This window comes from Schistocerca serialis, chromosome 6 (genome assembly GCF_023864345.2).
Source record: "Schistocerca serialis cubense isolate TAMUIC-IGC-003099 chromosome 6, iqSchSeri2.2, whole genome shotgun sequence".
Classification (NCBI taxonomy): Eukaryota; Metazoa; Arthropoda; class Insecta; order Orthoptera; family Acrididae; genus Schistocerca; species Schistocerca serialis.
In genome coordinates, this window is record NC_064643.1 from 717,529,352 (window position 1) to 717,550,020 (window position 20,669).

Below are 20,669 nucleotides of genomic sequence, written 5' to 3' on the forward strand. Positions count from 1 at the left end.
CCCCTTCTCTACTTTTCTCCCATCTCCCCCACCACCCAACTGCCCTACATGGTCCCCACCACATACCTGCATGCTCCCAAAAGCAGCACTATACCAGATTGATGTTCCTGCCAGGTGGAGTAGCAGTCTGGCCACAGTGGCTGGAGACAATAGTCGTGTGTGTTTTCTATTTCAGAAGGTGTTTTGGCCGAAAGCTCAAATGTATAGCAAACTTTTCATTGTGCCTATCTGTAACTCTATGTCTCCTCTATATGGTAAGTAGCAATCTATCCTTTTCATAATATTGTTGTTATTCCACCTTGTACTTTCCACATTTTTTAAAACATAGTATAAAGTGAGAGAGTGTTTGTATTCTTAGTGCTGTCACGCTGAAAATTCAAATGACAGAAAGCCAAACAACAGTTCTGTAGAGCAGCATCTACAAACTCTGCAAGTAGAATTTCGAATTATCTTCAAATTATAGAGAAATTTATCGTGAAAATAGTTTTTTTTATCAACATGCAATTCTTCAACAATGATCATTTGACACAAAAAGGAACCACTGTATTTGTTCACTGCTTGTTGCTAGATTAATTACTTTTTTAAGTAACATTTCTGTATTTAGATTGTTTAAATTTGTTAAATTAACACTACATGCCATGTGAGGACTTGAACCAAGGCTGTCCTTCATGGGTAATGCTCTTCCAAAATAGCCCCTGAAAATACTTCAGAGACAGATTCAAAGTTTCAATCTGCCCGAAATCCTCGAGTGCACTTTCATAAGCTCAGTTGGAAGAACACTGCCTGCAAAAGACAGGGACACAAGTATATAGCCAGGTGTGTGTTTTCCTTTACTATGGTACTGCAATTCCTGAGCTTATAATTGATAGCGCAGTTTCACTTGCCATGCTGAAGTAAGTTTACGTTCAACAATGTCAGTGGTTTTGCTTTCCATGGGGTTGGAAATTCTTATACATGACAGGTTTCTCCATACACACCTCAGCTGTCCTATTTGTGGCACAAACTAAATGTGTACAATTGCTAATAACACAATGACAGTATATGCTTACACACTGTAGTCTTTTTTAAAATCTATGACTGACCAATACAGCATACAAAAAAAGTTAATTAATAACTAAAACAGAAAAGGCTTTGCTTTACTCAAAAGTTGTGTAAACAATTGACAGTCTCCTTGTAATTGTGTAAGGCGACTACAGGATCAATGAAAATTAAATTCTAAATTCAACTGTAATCATTACTTTACATGTGATGCTGTTATAAGGTATAATGGCTTGAGTCACTGTGACACACAAATTAAGTTCCACTTGTACCTCGTAAATAGAATCTTCTTCTATTGATTTTGTACCTTTTACTGACTTAACACAAGAACACTGTATCCTGAGGCACTCAGTATGTGAACACAATTGATTTTATTATACCTTCCCTAACAGAATCAATGTCAGGTCCTACACAAAAATTAAATAGCACTGAACCACACACAATGCGTCTATCACCTGTCCCCATTGGATACCTTCCCATTTTGTTGAGGACAACCCCAACTCTGTAAATTTTATTCCTCTGAATATACACTGGGCGGTCAAATGTAATCTCAACAAGTGAGGCGTAAGAAACTCGTGAAGTGACATGCGTGTAAGTCAGTCGACTGCCATCAGAATCGAGGAGGTGTGCGTAAATGACCTCTGTGTAAGATTCGTGCAACTGTGGGCCATCATATCGGAATGGTGGCGGTGGTGGACATATCTGTGTAGGAACCTGCCAACAAAATAAAGAATTGTAATTTACAAATTTAGTTTTTCAGTAATTTTGACAATTAAAAGAACTATACACAGTGTGAGTAGAAATAAATCCCAAGTACCTGAACTCCGAGCACACAGATATTTCTGTCGACAGTGAAGGATACTGAGCAGTCCAGATTGCTGGTATTATAGCCATGTGGCTGAGGTGAAATATTTCGTAAGCAATAGTATTTCTGACCTTCTCGGGCTTCTCCTGGAAGCTGAATAATGTGCTTATCTTCACCTGCCGGTCGTTTCCTTGGTACACTGCATGTGGAAAAGCTTTCAGGAAGAGTAACTTTTGTTGCTGTCTTAGAAGATATATTCATTAGAATGGCAAAACTTTCATCTTTAGTTAGAAGGGGTGAAAGTGCTGGGCCTTCTGCAAATTCTGCTGGGGTAAGTGTTAAAAACCGTATTTTTCCAATAGCAGAACCGAGCACACTTCGCATGGATTTGATATCAACACCTGAAAATGGAGGACAATGATAGTTAATCTGATGCACAGCACGAGCCTACTGCATGATACTGTAATTGTTGAGTAGATACAAATACAGATACCAAAAACAAATCTTTATACATAAATGCAGTAAGAAGGATTTTTATGCTTAATCTCATTCCCCTACTTGTCTACACAAATAATAAGAAAATGAAAAGTATAGACATTTAAAGTGACTTCTTTTACATTCAAAACAAACAATTACTATAAACAGCTATTCAGATCTGCCTCCTGTAATTAATTCCCAGACTAGCAAGAAAACAACAAGATTATGTAAAAACATGAGTGCCCAGTAGTAATAAGGAATTTAATTTGAGACATTCTTACCTCGACGAGAGCACTCCGCTGCTGCCCAGCGTTGTACTGCTTCGAACAATTCAAGTTCTGAATTTATAGACAGTTCTTCTTGATCAAGAATTGTCTCTAATGTTGAAACTTCAATGTCTTCAAAACTTCCTTCACGCAGGACAGCTTCTGTTTCAGAGCAAATTATCTGTGGTTGTAAGAGAAATTGTACCAGAATAAAAGCTTCACATCAGTACATATATCACACATATTAATTAGCTTCAGGCATAAGGACTGTTATGTACTTTTTATGACAAGAAAATGGAAACCCCCCCCCCCTCCTACACACACACACACACACACACACACACACACACACACACAATTTACCAAACTTGATCTACAACAACAACAACAACAACAACAAAAAAAAGCACAGTTTGTTTCTTTTCTTTCTTCCGCCTTAAATATGGAACTGTTCTGGAAAATGACATACTTTCCTTTTCATCTAACTCATTAAAGGGTACAAATATGATAATGGAAAGTTTTTAGTGGAATATAAATAATGGAAGGACTAAGGAAGGTAACAACTGTATAACTGAGGTGTCAATAAGCACATAAACAACACTGAAAACATAGCTAAACATAGCTAACCTTTCAGATGATGTCCTTCAAAACTAATTAGTGTTCCTTTCAGTTTAACAACTGTATCAGAGAAGCATAAAAATTATGAAATTCCTGATCAAAGGTATTGATAAGATTGTGTAAAAGCATTTAAAGTTAAAGATGAAATTACAAGAAAGATATTTTTATGAAGCAAATAAATAAATGAATTTATCTCAGTCTGAAAAAGTAAAAAGCTACAAATAATAATAACAGGATATTTGACTGAATGAATCAATGGCAAAAAGAATTAAGTCATTTTTTCTTAATTTTCAGGGGGTAAGAAACTGTTCTGTGGTAAATTACTAGACTGGTGAGGTTCAATAGCATATGAATAGCAGCTATTTTCTTTTAATTGATATTTTACCATGCCAAAGCCAGAAGGAATGACAAAGTGTGAAACTTACATTTTTGTTATGTGGTATGCCACATGTCCACCCATTTTTCAGAGATACTTTTATTTTGTAATAATGAGGCTACCACGAAAATAATACATAATTTTTTGTTTCATGTAATTTCCATATATTCCTTAGGAGTATAAACTTAGTCCAGACTTCATGTTTTACTAACGTATTATTTTTGTCCCATCATGTGTTGGTATGTAGTTCTCAACTGATGATACACATAACAAAGTCTTGATGTAAAGGATTGCATGTTAAGGGAAAATTCTGCATGAAACCAAATGTCAGTTCCAGTTGATACGTTACTTCTGCTGGAATGCTACTCTGCCTATTACACTACAGGGTTTGTATAAAAAGTAATGAGACTGAGCTTGGGAATCAAAATTTATTGTAGATATCACTACAACCACTTAGTACTTGAAGTCAACAACCCACTGCATGCAATATTTCCATGCTTCAAACGCTGAGTCTGGGATGGCCTTCAAAGCCCTCTTTGTGGCGGCTTGGACCTCCTCCAGGGTCCCATGACGGTGTCCTTTCAGGGAAGTTTTCAGTTTGGGGAACAAAACAAAATGTCTCGGGGGGGGCCACATCAGGACTGTACGGGGGCTGGGGATTTATTGGAATCCCTTTCTTGGCCAGCTAGCTTGCCATCATGAAGCAGGTGTGACACGGTGTGTTGTCATGATGCAGCTTCCAGTCATCAGTGATGGCTAGCCTCACGCGATGGACCTGGCTATCAGTCTCTTGAACACTCTGCAATAAAAAGCACTGTTGACAATTTGATCTTCGGCACATACTCGTGATGAACCATGCCCCTGACATCGAAAAATACAATCAGGATGGCTTTCACCTCATGCGAGCCTATTTTGGACGTGGGGGTACTGTTGTGTGGCTGGCTTTCACCTCATGCGAGCCTATTTTGGACGTGGGGGTACTGTTGTGTGGCATTCAGCACTCATGCGCTTGCTTTGTCTCCGGGCTGTACTGAAACACACAGGTTTTGTCTCGGGTGCTAATGCTATCTAAAAATCCCAGATCAGCTTCAAGGCTCTGGAGACTGTCTTGGCAGGTGTCCCCACGTGCTTGCTTTTGAGTGTCTGACAAAATCTTCGGGACGATCTTGGTGCAGATCTTCCTCATTGACAATTCTTAGGTGGTGGTGATGCACACTGTCATTTTATCAAATCCGAGGTCATTTCCTGTCATCCTGACACTCATCCGATGGTTGGTCTTGAATAACACACACACACACACACACACACGGTCGGTGTTTTTGTCAGTTTTGCTGGTTGATGGGAGGCCGGAGTGATCCTCGTCCTCAACGCTGTCCCGGCCCTCTTTAAAGCTCTTCAACCACCTGAAAACCTGGGTTTCTGACAGGCAATCATTGCCATAGTCTTGCCGACACATATCCAAAGTTTCCATACCTAATATTCCTAGTTTCACACAAAACGTGATGGTGTAACGTTGCTCAATTGTTTGCTGCATAACGTTGCTCAATTGTTTGCTGCATGTTGCACCACAACCGACGACTTTGCAATGCATCCACTCAATGCACGATGCTGCCAAGACAAGAACCTGTAGGCGATTGGCACGCCATGCATTCGGGGCCAGGCAACCCTCACCACCAATCCCGCCAGTACAGTCGCATCAGCAAAAAATCAGTCTCATTACTTTTTATACAAACCCTGCATTCTTGACACTATTTAAACTGATGCCTCTTCAGTGGTTTTACAGTTGGGGAATAAGAGCCACAGAAATGCCATTTCTTGTCAAAAATTCATTAATGTATATTTCCATGTAACAGGGAACTTTGTTGAACTTTACAATCCAGGTGTATCCAGTTAACCAATCTTTTTCCCGGGTCTGTCAAAAACTTCCTAATGTAAAGTTTGACTGACAATTTGTACTACAGGAACAAATTTTGTTTGTGGAGGTTCCCCTGACTATCAAATTCGGAATTGTTCATTTTCTTGCACTTGGGATGGGAGAGAGTTTTCAGGGTGCCACTCCTAAGTTTGGTGTTTTGTCTCAGGATCATATGATCTGATTTGTCACCTGTGTTAATGTGACATTAGTTCTGTCTAGCAGAAGATGGTCCAGAAGATAGAGATACATTCTTCAGACTTGCTTTTCTAAGATATGAGATTTTTGGGAATCATCTCTACATGTCCACATCCCATGTTAAAATTTTATAGATGCTAAACACATTCAGATTTTACTTGCTACCAATCAACAGTTTGACCTCATAAAATACTTCGCTCTTTCTACAATGTCAGCTGTTCTTGGTGGACCTGCTGAAAAGAACCTGTGCCCCCTGTACAAGGAATGATGTAAAGGGTGACACACGGGAGACGGACGGTTTTTAATGAAATAATACTCAGCCAACTTTAAAATTAATGAATGTTTATTTACACAAAATCAAAGCTCATTATTTGCCATTTTAGTTAAAGTTATTTGTGAAAAATAATGTCGTCAAGGTGATGTCCATCATTTTGAATGCAAGACTCAAGTCTCTTCTCAAAATCCTCCATCACATGGACTAAAATCTCTGCAGGGATAGCAGTAATTTCTTCAATGATTGCATTCTTCGACTCGTCCAAATTTCGTGGTTTGTGGATATAGGGACAGTTCTTAAGGTACCCCCACAGAAAAAAGTCATATACCGACAAGTCAGGAGACCTGGGAGGCCAAGGAACATTGCCAAAACATGAGATAATCCAGCCAGGAAAGATGCGTCTAAGAACTGTCATTGAAGTGTTTGCGGTGTGCAATGTTGCCCCATCCTGCTGGAACCAAACACATTTTAAAGGGTTTCTTCGTCTTCTTAGTTCTGGTTTCAAGAATGTTTAAAGTTTACAAATGTAACAAGCCGAATTAACAGTAACTGTGGGCCCCATTCTCTTCAAAAAAAATAAGGTCCAATAATCCCAACAGAGCGAAGAGCGCACCACACTGTTACATTTTCTGAGTGTAGAGGATGCTTGGATACGGTGTGGATGCTCTGGAGCCCAGTAACGTAAGTTTTGCTTATTCACGGTCCTGTTTAAATGAAAATGAGCTTCATCACTCATCAATAAAATTTCATTTTCATTCGATCCCAAAATCACTTGCATTCTGTAAGCGAAGTCTTCTCATACAACAAAATCAGTTTCCTTAAGTTGTTGGACAATGAGCATTTTGTAGGGACGGAGTTTTAATTCTTTATGCAAAATTCGTCTAACTGATTCACGATTGATTCGTAACTCACTAGCATAACGTCTAGCTGACCGTCCTGGGGTTCTGACTGCCACTTGCCTTACCCTTTCAACATTTTCTAATGTTGTTACTCTGCGTCTCGGGCCAGGATGCTTCTTATCTGGTATGTTACCATCTGATCTGAAGTTTTCCGCTCATCTGAGGATTGTGTTAAGGCTCGGAACAGCTCTATGTCAACCAACATTAAACCGCGCACGAAACAATCGCTGCGTAGCAATAATAGACTCACCACTTTTCATGAAACTGTCATAGAAAAACACTCGAGGTTGCAAGCCCACTGCTCCATAGTGACTGAGTAAAGGAAATGGTGTCTTGTGTGGATCAGAACTATCCCCACTACGACCACCTCCCGCCCTGCGCCCTCAGTACTATGCAGTTCAAAACTGTCCATCTCCCATGTGTCACCCTGTATGTAAACCCATTGTAACTTTTCATACGTTACAGTTACAGTAGCAGTTTTGCTTAGCTCTGCATAATATCTGATTGCAGCATTGCTCATATTTTTCTAGCCCATATTCATAATGTACTTGATAAATGCAACTTCACTACAGATGCTCGTAACACTTCTGCACTCTGAATGGGAGGCAATAGTATTAACAGTTCATGCACAGTGTTGCTACACTCGTTACTTTAACAAGTGCATCTATCTCGAATTTCCAGCTACCTCTTTTACAAATATCCTCTACAGATTTAACACCTCTTTAAGAATGACATATGTGGAAATTTCTTAAGCTTTTTCTCCTGTTCTTATCATATAGATGAAACTGAAGATGAGAAAATGAAAAATAGAAACTCGTACTTGACATTTATTTATGGGAATTGCTTTAAGAACAGATAAGACATGATCTTTAGTCTAACTGCACATCAAAGTGCTTGATTTCCTTTCCTGCACAATGTGTTTCTTTGAATTGGAAAGATACGATACACTGCACTATATGCACGAATTTTTTTCTTTGTGCACTTACAGGTACTTTGCCAAATATCCACCGTATGTGGAACACAGATTTTTTGTGAAACACCATTAAGACCTAGAAAGGCACATTTACAAAGGGTACTCAAATTCACCATTTTAAATCAAAAATATTAAAATACAATCTGCTTCATAAAATTCTGAACGTCAAAGTCTGCTTTTATTGGAAGCCATTGAGAGTGGTAACAATGATAATTCCTTAGAAATTTATAACCTACCTGTTTTCATTCTCAACTTAATTATATTATTCCACGCAACCAGCATCTGGTTGGTGTTTCAATGAACAGACTATCTGCATAAACAAACTAAAACCAGGATAGAATGGGGTTGATGCAAATGATTATTTAAGGCAATAACTTCCTTCAATGAGTTTATGATAATTATGATTTCTTGTGAATTCATATAGTTTGCTTAACATTGTTTTATTACAAAACATTTTGGATATTATCATCACCAGATCTTGTAATTAAGATCACAGTACCATAAGAACGAGAAGTGTTATATGTGCAATACCAGTTAACAAATGTAAAGAAAAAAAAAATTAGATCTCTTGAAAGAAAATTCAGTGTAAAATACAACATATGGAAACACCGTAGGACATACTCGGCTCAGAAGTTTACAAAAATACAAGTGTTCGTTGAGATTTAAGTCTATTGTGGATTTATTTGCAGTCAACACCAACAACTGTTCCTGAAATAGTATTTCCTATATTGTTATTGTATGGAAGACCATTACTCCACGCTTCCTTAAATAGCATGACTACATGGCTTGTTACCATTACTAGTTCACAAAATGAAATTAGACAATTACGTAATGTCACACAACTGATAGGTTCCACAAAGAGGGGTACATCCACTCATATGGGATAGTGAATAGTCCATTCAAATCCCACCAAGAACTTCCCATTATTATATGAATAGCCAGTGCTATTTTTCGCTGAGAGACATCTTGACACTAGAAATAATTAACTACTTTAACCTCCTCTTGTTTTATACACACACACTATCTCATCCACACGGATGACATCATTTGAGATGATGAATCATGTTGGACAGAGAAAGAGAACTATCAGCCATGGATCACCTGGATTTAGAACTGTGAGAGTATTAACTTGCTGAACTCCCACCATTTATAGAAATATCAAGCATAATACTCTTTTTCTGCTGCATGAGAGCACAACTGATGGGGAACTGTGCCAATGCACTAGACAGTTACTTGTAATTTGAGATAGCTGATGTACAAAATGGACTGTGTTAGTATGGTGGCCTTAGAACACAACTGCAAAATAATCAGTTGTCCTTTTCCCCCACAGGGCACTAAATAAATTTTACTTGTGGTTCTTTAATTAGTACATGAGTTACAGGTGTTCTTGTATTATGCAGTGTTTTTTAAAAATTAAGCTGTATCAGGTAATTAATGAGAGCTTATAGAGTACACTGACACTATTCAAAAGCATTTATCAAGTATTAAGGACTGTCAACTTCAATCCAACATGTGTAACACTTGTATTTCCTATAGAACTGCAAAGTTAAATAATACAAGAGTGAGCTTGAATGTAATTTTTTTTTTAAATATCATTTGAGGTATTAAATATGACATTACTCTGTCAACTTTCCCACTTCACTGACGCAAGTTGTAACCCCTGCCACTAGAGGGCTCTGAACTGTAGGGTGTAACATGGTGATGTGTAATGTAACTGTCAGTGTGTCACAGGCAGTGTGCTGTAATCAAGTTTCTAATCACAGAAAATGTGACTCCAATTGAAGTCCCTGGAAGAATGAAACCTGTATAGAGGGATGACAATGCCAGATCATACACAGGTGCCGTAACCATCTGACACCTTGGGTTCACTGTCACCACTTACCCTCCATACAGTTCCGACTTTGCCCCATATGATTTTTATCTGTTTCCAAAACTTAAAGACCATCTTCATGGATTTAATTCCTGATGAAGCACTGCGAGCAGAGATGAGGTTGTGGCCCCATCAACAACAAACTTTCTACAGTGATGGTATCAACAAAGTGGTCTCTCATCAGGAGAAGTATATTTGTCACCAGGGTGATTTTGTTGTGAAATGTTTTATTTAAAAAGGCTGAAGAGCTTTCACATAAAAAATTTGTAGGTATTACTTTTCAGTAACCCTCGTGTTACTATACCCTCTTATTAGTGCTGTTAAGATTTCCTCAAAAATATACTTTCTTGAGTTGAATCAGTCATTTCAGAAAGGTGACATGTCCATTTCATGCAAAAATGAGTTACATACAGGTCTGTCTCGTCTCAACATAAGGTAGCTGCATCTTGTCAACAGAGAAATGACTTGTTCTTTACTCCTTGTGTGATGAAATTGTGTTCCTTTATTAAGTGTCACATGCCCTGGACAGGAGTGCTGTTCTATAATGAACATTAGTATAGTTCTAGTGGAAGGATTATGAACTACTGATTGTGAATCAACACAGCTGTTTTCTGGAAGAAATTGAAAGGCAGCAAAAACTCCGAGAAGTATAAGTTTTACCTATTACCTCTCAATTTTTAACAACAATGTTGTTTATGTTTATATAATATAGTGATGTCAAATAACATTAAAAATAAATAAAGAATTTATTTAAGTACTCATATAAACAGAATTGCCTGTCCACACACAGACTGCCGGGGCAACGCAGTATCTAATCTTACACATACATTTAGATTTTTGTATTGCTGTTCAACATTCATTTTCATAAGCAAATTATTACAGCTGAATTTCGTATACTAAACAAAATTACATATACTCATATTATTCATTGTTGTATTTTTGTACTACACAAATCTTTCAGTCTGAGAAGAAAAAGCGTTATTACTTTATGTATCCCTGTCACTGTTTCAGTTCTAGCCACAAATTTATGCTTTTGCATTGTTCAAATTTATTTTATGTGGTAAAGTTCAAAGTGTAATGTTACATTTCTTACAAAACGTCAGTGGTTTGCATTTGCAACTAGCAAACTGACGTCTTTGGGAACTATGTGTTGACATAAAAACAGTCATCCTCCTCCCCCCCACCCAACCCACACTCTGCAATTGATAGACACTTTCAGATAGCAGGCAGCAAGCCATCATCGGAACTCCAAGAAATCCTGAGATATTGCTCCATGTACCACATGGTATATGATCCAACTGTTCACAACAGCCACAACAATTATTCTTGTAAAGAGAGCCAAATACCATTTCTTGCCATGTAAAGAAGTGGTATATTTCCCAACAAAGCAGTCATGATGGTCTACTTCTATATTTAAATTTATACTGTTAAGTCTTCACCCCCCCTCCCCCCCCCCCCCCCCCCCCCCAAAATGATCCATGGATCTTGCCAACCACAACGCAGGAGTATCTGTTAGGCCACACAAACATGTGGTTCCTGAAGAGGGACAGCAGCCTGTTCATAGTTGCAGGGACAACAGTCTGTATGATTGGTTGCTGTGCTGAGATGTGAATAGCTGAAAGCACAGGGAAACTATGACCATAATTTTTCCAAACAGCATGCAGCTTTACTGTATGGTTAAATGATGATGGTATTGTCTTGAGTAAAATATTCTGGAGGTAAAATAGACCCCATTCGGATCTGCGGGCGTGGACTACTCAGGAGGACGTCATTATCAGGAGAAAGACAACAGATGTTCTATGGATTGGAGAGTGGAATGTCACATCTGTTAATCAGGCAGGCAGATAGAAAATTTAGGAAGGGAAATAGGTAGGTTAAAGTTATAGTGGGAATTAGTGAAGTGGGAATTAGTGAAGTGGGAATTAGTGAAGTTCGGTGGCAGGAGGAACAAGACTTTTGGTCAGGTGAATGAAGGGTTATAAATACAAAATCAAATAGGGGTAATGCAGGAGTTGGTTTAATAACGAGTACAAAAATAGAAACACACACGAGCTACTACGGACAGCATAGTGAATGCATTATTGTAGCCAAAATAGACACTAAGGCCACGCCTACCATAATAGTAAAAGTTTAGATGCCAATTAGCTCTGCAGATGATGAAGATATTGAAGAAATGTATGATGTGATAAAAGAAATTATTCAGATTGTTAAGGAAGACAAGGGAAAGTAGTACGTGAATAGGGACTGGTGGTAAGGAATGAAAGAGGAGGCCGCCTGGCAAAATTTTGCACAGAGAATAACCTAATCATAGCTAACACTTGGTTTAAGAATCATGAAAGAAGATTGTATATGTGAAAGAAGCCTGGAGACACTGGAAGGTTCAAGAGATTATATAATGGTAAGACAAAGTTTTACGATCCAAGTTTTAAATTGTAAGACATTTCCAGATGTGGACTCTGGCCACAATTTATTGGTTATGAATTGTAGATTGAAACTGCAAACAGGCAGGAATTTAAGGAGATGGGACCTGGATAACCTGAAAGAACCAGACATTGTAGAGTGTTTCAGAGAGAGCATAAGGGAACAATTGACAAGACCAGAGGAAAGAAGTACTGTAGAAGAAGAATGGGTAGGTTTGAGAGATGAAATAGTGAAGGCAGCAGGTAAAAACCACAAGGGTTAATAGAAATCCTTGGGTAACAAGAGATAGTGAATTAAATTGATGAAAGGAGGAAACATAAAAAATGAGATCAGCAGGAAGTGCAAAATGGCTAAGCAGGGATGGCTGGAGGACAAATGCAAGGGTGTAGAGGCATCTATCACTTGGGGTAAGATAGATACTGCCTACAGGAAAATTAATGAGACCTTTGGCGAACCATCACAACGACCGGGAGAGCGGTGTGCTGACCACACGCCCCTCCTATCCGCATCCTCATCTGAGGATGATACGGCGGTCGGATGGTCCCGGTGGGCCACTTGTGGCCTGAAGACGGAGTGCTTTTTTTGGCGTAAAGAGAACCACTTGCATGAATATAAGAGCTCAGATGGAAAACCAGTCCTAAGCAAAGAAGGAAAAGCAGAAAGGTGGAAGGAGTATATAGAGGGTCTATACAAGGGCAACATTATGGAAATGGACTTTGATGAAGGTGAAATGGGAGATATGATACTGCATGAAGAATTTGACAGAGCACTGAAAGATCTAATTTGAAACAAGGCCCCAGGAGTAACCAACATTCCATTAGAACTACTGACAGCCTTGGGAGATCCAGTCCTGACGAACTCTACCATCTGGTGAGCAAGATGTATGAGACATGCGAAATATCCTCGGACTTCAAGAAGAATATAATAATTCCAATCCCAAAGAAAGCAGGTGTTGACAGGTGTGAGAATTATCGAACTATCACCTTAATAAATCATGGTTGCAAAATACTAACATGAATTCTTTACACGAATGGAAAAACTGGGAGAAGCCAAACTTGGGGAAGATCAGTTTGGATTCCATAGAAATGTTGGAACACGCGAGGCAATACTGACCATACGACTTATCTTAGAAGATAGATTAAGGAAAGGCAAACCTACATTTCTAGCATTTGTAGACTTAAAGAAAGCTTTTGATAATGTTGACTGGAATACTCTTTTTCAAATTCTAAAGGTGGCAGGGGTAAAATACAGTTAGCGAAAGGCTATTTACAATTTGTATAGAAACTAGATGGCAGCTATAAGAGTCGAGGGACATGAAAGGGAAGCAGTGGTTGGGAAGGGAGTGAGACAGGGTTGTAGCCTATCCCTGATGTTATTCAATCTGTATATTGAGCAAGCTGTAAAGGAAACAAAAGAAAAATTCGGAGAAGGAATTAAAATCCATGGAGAAGAAATACGAGGGGGAGTTGGAAATTAAGTTTCTCCTGTCAACTGTGGGAAGAGTTGTGTGATATGGGCGAAGGACGACACGGCAGGTGAACGTGCACATGCAAGACACAGATATACCATTGGGTAGAGGTCGACCGCAATCCAGAAGATGGTGCTGTCGCAGTGCCTGTGCAAAACTGGAGGCCAGCCGGTCAGTCTTTTCCGGAGCTATGGAGAGAAGGTGCGTTTTGGAGTCGTGGTCAAAGGCAGAAGTGAGAGCTGTTATCCACTATGAATGGCCACATGGAGTATGAGGCACAGAAATTCATAACCACCTTGTTGAGATGTATGGGCCAAGTGTGATGTCAAGACAAATGGTGTGGAGATGGTGCCAGCTATTCAGTGATGGACGTCAGCAAGTGCAGGACATACCAAGAGCTGGACAGACGCGCACAGCCACTACAGATGCAAATGTCAGGAAGGTGGACGACACGATTAAAGCGAACTGGCGTAACACCATCGATGGAGTAACGGCAGAACCTGGAATTGGACATGAGCGAGCTCACAAGATTATCCACTACATTCTTTGATACAGGAAGGTGTCAGCACGATGGGTGCCCCGCCAACTGACCCCGACACACTTGGAACAATGCATGGTGTTCACCCTGGAACTGCTCGTGCATTACCATGAATCTGGCAATGACATTCTGTTTCGGATTGTGACAGGGAATGAAATGTGGGTCCACCATTACACGCCTGAATCAAAGGCCGCATCCATGGAGTGGAAACATCCGTCATCACCTGTCCAAAAGCACTCTGTCTGCAGGTAAAGTGCTACCCACCGTTTTCTGGGACGCCAAAGGAGTTTTGCTGCTGGACTTTCTGGAGGATGCAACCATCAATGCTGCACAGTACTGTGCCACTCTGTCGCAATTGAAAGAGGTGATTCGGTAAAAGTGGCCTGGCCTTCTCAGATCTGGTGATCGGCTGTTGGATGACAATGCGAGACCGCACACGGCAACGGCAATGCTAAACCATATTGCAACTCTTGGTTGTGAGCGTCTACACCATCCGCCTTACAGTCCGGATCTCGCACCAAGTGACTTCCATCCGTTTCCTGCTTTGAAGAACACTCTCGGCGGAAGGTGCTTTGGCAGCAATGTTGATGTGTCAAACAAGCCGTTCAATGCTTCTTCCATATGCAATGCCATGATTTTTTCCTGGAAGGCTTTTTCAAGCTTATAAAGCAGTATGACGTGTCTCAATGTACTTAGAAATTATGTAGAGAAATAAAGATATGTCTTATCTTTAACATCTTTTTCTCCTTTTTTCCCTTTCACACACAATTCCAACCACAGTCGACAGGGGAAACTTATTTTTCCAACTCCCCCATGTAAAAACTTTGATGTTTGCCAATGACATTGTAATTCTGTCAGATACAGCAAAGGACCTGTAAGAGCACAGTGTCTTGAAAGAAAGATATAAGATGAATATCAACAAAAGCAAAACGAGGATAATGGAATGTACTTGAATTAAATCAGGTGATGCTGAGGGAATTAGGTTAAGAGATGAAACACTTACTTGGGGAGCAAAATAACTGATGACGGTTGAAGTAAAGATGCGCGGAAAGCATTTCTGAGAAAGAGAAATTTGTTAACATCGAGTATAGATTTAGGTGTCAGGAAGTCTTTTCTGAAAGTATTTGTATGGAGTATAGCCACGTATGGAAGTGAAACATGGATGATAAATAGTTTAGACAAGAAGAGAATAGATGCTGAAGATTGTACGGGTAGATCATGTAACTAATGGGGAGGTACTGAGTAAAACAGGGTAGAAGAGGAATTTGTGTCACAACTTGACTAGAAGAAGTGATCAGTTGGTAGGACACATTCTGAGGCATCAAGGGATCACCAATTCAGTACTGGAAGGAAGCGTGGAGGGTAAAAATCGTAGAGGGAGACCAAGAGATGAAGAGGAGGATGTGGGTTGCAGTACTTATTCAGTGATGAAGAGGCTTGCACTGGAGATAGTAGCATGGAGAGCTACATCAAACCAGTCTCTGGACTGAAGACCACAAAAACAACTATTCTTCACAAGCTGTGGCTGTTAAATGTTGGTTTCTGCTTAGCTATTCTATTGCACCTACTTGTGTGAGTGGCTCCACAGAATCAAAATTGGTCCATTTGACAAACAGGATTTCACCACTTGTGTCAAAAGGCAAAGTCGTAAGTGCCACGAGGCAATTTTTCCAGTTTTTTGAAGAGGGCATTTTTAACATCTATTTCCTCCCATTGTGCCTGTTGCCCTAAATCCAAACTTTTGCAGAGGAAGCAAGAGATTTCCACTCATGAAATAGTTGTCAAAGTAAATAGTAAGATCCTGAGAATTTTCAATACTCTCAAGCATATTTAACACTACCCTAGACCCAACAGCAAGGCCAGCAATTTCATTTGTCACTTTTTTGCCACAGCACAAATCAAAATTGAAACAGTAACCATTAGAAGCACACAAAGCACGTAGTTTATAACCAGATCGAATTGGCTTTCCTCGAGTGAACTGTCTTCGCAATCATGTCATCGGTGCTCAAGTTTTCCGAAAATACACCAAACTGCTGGAAGAACTAATTCCATCTTTGTAATTAGTGGCCTAACCTTCAACACTCTATCATGTTTATTGTCTTGAGCTTGATAATTATCACTGAAGTGTATTACAGATTTTATCTTCTGATATCTTTTGCAACATAGTTTTTTCATGATTTCCAGTCCTAAGTCATCATCTTCAGACCAATTATTTGTTTCTAATGGAAGTCTGTGGTACCCTGATAAAATTAGTAAGCCTAGATATAGTTTCAGTTCTTCAGCATCAACATAGAAGTCATACATATTTTTAGAACAACTTGCATATCCCATGGCCTCTCTGATGATATAATCACCTGCATTATTGAAATTCAAGATATATTCACCAACTTCAAATGGTTTTGGTTTCATTTTACTGTAAGTCAGCAGTTGGCTGCAAAGTTTCTTCTGTTTTCTTGAGTTTACTCAATCTTCAGCATCCAGTCCCCAAACACGTATTTCTAGTAGTTTGAAAACAAACTTCCACTGATCCAAAACATCTACAGTACCTGTTGCAGCATCATCTGCCTCATCTTCATTAGTGAACGCACCTCAACTCCGCTACTAGACATGAATGCTATTATTGTGCTGCTTTTATTACAGCTGTGTCAGCAGAAGACAATGTTTTCTCACAGTGATCTAAAAACAGATCGTTTGTCTTTATGTTTGCTCAACAATGGCAGATTATTGTATGAACTTTTTCCTGCAAATAAGAGCCAGCAGATCTAAGAAGTAACTGACAAACAATGGAAGGCCATAAAAAGTAAGTGCAGCAATTGTTGCCTCATTATAAGAATAAGAAAAATCCCATTGCTTGCATGATCACCAATAAAAAAAAAATACAACAATTACTATCAATAATGTAAGTTTATAATATAATAATTGGAATTAAATATGTTACCCCTTTATTAGTGACAAAATAAAAAGCAGTAGAGTCTAAAAATAGAGCACTGGGAAATAATCGGTTAATGTGATTAACAGGAGTTAAAGGAACTGAATATGTTAATAATGCAGGAAAAGTTATACCTTCCAGACAAATGGGAGAATTGCTCAGGCAATGTGACATAACCTAAAATCTGCGTGTTAGTATTTTGCTCCAGTAAAACAGAACTCTTTACGTGATAGGCCTACACATTAACAATTCTATAAAACAGTAGTAATGCTGCCTTTATTAGTACAACAATGAAAATCATTGTGTTTGCAGAAAATAACCAAAGAGCAGCAGACTGGCCTACACCATCATTTCAGTAATTTCCAACACAAGATGAACAAGACATATTTTTAAGTGGATTGATAACAGTTGTGAACATGTAGAGTAGAAGAGTACATCATAATTCTACAGTAAATATATGAAACCCAGCAAGTTACACGTATAATGTTATAATCAACAGCAAGCAAACCCTAGTATGTAAGATAGCTTTTGTTAGCTTATTTGGCATACTGGAGAGGTGGCTTCAGAGTGTACACCTACAGGGAAGGAGCCAACAAGATATGAGAGGTGTCAGCAATAAAAACTGTGCTGCTGTACTACCACAAACTGTAAAAACCGTACATGACCACATGGTCTCACTTCCTGTGTACACTGCCATTATCCATTTAGTAACCATGTTTGCTTAGATGCCAGGCTAAATGTGGAAAAAAAAAAGTTTGGTTTATACAAAGCAGCACTCCCTAATACTACAGCATATTGCAAGTGTTATCTTAATCATTTGAATAAAAACTTTAATGTTACTTTTGGACAACCTCAAATTGGTACTTTTGTGACGTGAGAGCCTCATAGTGAAAACCGGCAGTCACATATTAAATGATGCAGCAAAACTGGTGGGCTGTGCAGAATATACGGTTCACAATCGCAGAGCAAAGAAGACTGCACAGATATAAGTAAACAAGATGATGGAGTATTCCATCTGTGCCTCTATTACATGCAGAATTTGCCCCTCTCAGAAATTCCAGTCCAAGGAGTCTTCTACCTTGCGACAACTGTTGGTGAATGCATTTTGTATAACTAATATCAAAACAAATAAATGCTATTTCTATGTCTACAATGAAGGGATTGCTCGCAAAGGAGCAAATGAAGTATCTTCCTCCAATGATAACTGATAAAATCATCATGTGCCAGCTCAAGTGAAAGTCTCAATTCTCAGATAGGTGTGTGGGACAAAATCAGAATTGTACTATGATATGCTACTGCCTAGCTCTACCAGATAGTAGATGATTTGAGAAAGTCAGGTGCTATTTTCCTTTACGAGGACATTCATATGTCTGTAACAGAAATTTTGGGCTGAACAAATTAATGCTTCAAACAAATGATCGTGTATATACAGTCAAAGAGTATGTAGATTATATAGAGAACAATACTTTTATGTAAAACTTGTTTCTACAGAAGATAATCTTAATTTTTCTGAATACTGGGCGAGATATTATCGAAGCCGCTGGTTTGTCTTTAGAAAGTCAAGGTAAAACTGTACCTAAATCTTAAAGTCTCATTGCAACAACTAAATTTTATGTACTTCGAGTGTTGTAACAATAGAGGAGATCATTTATTGGCATGTCATTATATAGTAGGTTTAACTGAACACACATTTGGCCTTTGGATTCCAGGTGAACATGTAAATTTCTCTTTACAAAAGGCTTATGGAGGACCAGTATCGATTAAGCTCAAGAAAATGCAGGACATTCATCATTTGATAATGCCAACTGTAGACAATAATGCGGACTGAAAAAGACAGTTGAATATTGATTCGAAAGACAGTAGTGTAAAAGACAAGAATTATAGGATACAAAAGGTTAGTTTTTTGCAACAAGAAAAGGACTTGTATATTAATTTCTAAAGTTTATTACAGAAAGCACACATCTCCAGAGATATATGTATGAACCTTCAATAAATTAGTATAATTTTCTTATTCAGCTTGCTCTTCATGCCTTATCTTCTTCCAACTAAGTTAAAATAATTGTTCTTTATCTTCATACACACATCAGATTTTTTTTTTAAATCTCTTGAGAAGTTATGTACGAATGCATACTTTTACAGTGATATCCAGTAATAAAATATTCCTGGATTTCAAGCTGCCCCCACACATTTTCGGCAGAGCCCTCCTCTGCCATTTTCAAGTGGTTGACCATCATGTGAGTGTCACTGCATCACCACCGCCACTGACGTCACTAGTGCGCAGTCCTGTACCACATTTGGCAAGGTTTTGTGGCACGACTGCTGCACCCACTTCAACTGCCCAATCACAGGATCCCAGGCTGTACACAGCTGTAATACACCAACTTCATTGAGGATGCTATCCGATATTTTGATCTCTATTGCTTCATTTATTACACTATCCCAGAAGCATTAGTCTGTTTAATAATATATGTCTTGTCAAATGCAATACAGTGTCTGTTTTCCAGTGCATGCTGTGCTACAGCTGATTTTTTGGGATAGCATAGCAGTAACACCTTTCGTGGCTCTATGTGGCACTGTTCAATAGTGCAGACAGATTGACCAACATAAAACTGCCCACACCCACACAGTATTTTGTATGTTCCACGTGTTCTGAGGCCTACGTCTTTTGTAGTCTTCATTAGTTGCTAGGTCTTTGCTGGGGGCTTGAAGACAGTCTCGATTTTATGTATTTTCATGCTCCAGCTTAACTTCCCTGTTATTGAGCCACAAAACACTAAAAAACACAATCTTCTTTGGAGCTACTCAAATGGTCATCACTTGAAGAGTGCTACTAGAAACCACCTCCCTCAGACAGACAGACCACCCACATTCTTCAGTCTGCCAAAGGTGCATAAGAAGGATACAAGCCTTATAGTGAGCACCAATGGATGGCCGACCTACAGACTTGCAAAACATTTGGCCAGCTTCCTCTTGATGCACAGTGGACATTGTGCACACAATATGAAGAATACAGTGGACTACATTGATGACTTCACTAATCGAATTAAACGTCTACACCTTTGTGAAGGTGATACTGTGCTTAGTTTTGATGTGATCCCCTTTTCACACGTGTCCCTGTCACAGACTCTATGAATTTGCTGTACCGACTGTTTAACAACACCATTGTGGATTTATTTAAACGTTCCCTGACATCATCGTATTTTTTACATAGTGGAGACTATTTCAACCAGATGAACAGCATCGCAATGGGGAGCCCTTTATCTCCAATTGTAGCCACATCTTTATGAAGCATTTTGAGGACACCACTCCTGCAAAGCCTAGTTGTTTCTATTGCTACAGTGATAATATCTTCATCAATGGCATCATGGACATGAAAAGTTGGAAGAGTTCCCGGAACACATCAACAACATCCATGATCACATAAAGTTCATAAAAGAAGTAGAGAAGGTCAGTTCCTTGCCATTTCTGGATGTCCTTGTCCGCCATAAACCCAATGAGCGCCTCAGTTTACCACAAGCCCACCCACACGGATTAGTATCTGCACGCCACCAGCTACCATCACCCAGCACAGAAACAGTCTGTTCCGAGGACCTTGGTACATTGAGCT

General features: G+C 39.1%; 1 protein-coding gene across 3 annotated transcripts in view; it reads right to left on the reverse strand.

The window, feature by feature from the left end:
* Nucleotides 1-468: 468 nt before the first annotated feature.
* Nucleotides 469-20,669, reverse strand: part of LOC126484023 (BTB/POZ domain-containing protein 6-like) — a 79,682-nt gene continuing 59,481 nt past the window's right edge. For all 3 annotated transcript variants that reach the window (XM_050107350.1, XM_050107351.1, XM_050107349.1), the window contains 3 exons: nt 2,602-2,767; nt 1,856-2,244; nt 469-1,752 (listed from right to left, as the gene is read on the reverse strand). In XM_050107350.1, the coding sequence (XP_049963307.1) occupies nt 1,387-1,752; nt 1,856-2,244; nt 2,602-2,767 (921 nt within the window). In that variant the 3' untranslated portion in view covers nt 469-1,386. The remainder of the gene's footprint in view (nt 1,753-1,855; nt 2,245-2,601; nt 2,768-20,669) is intronic.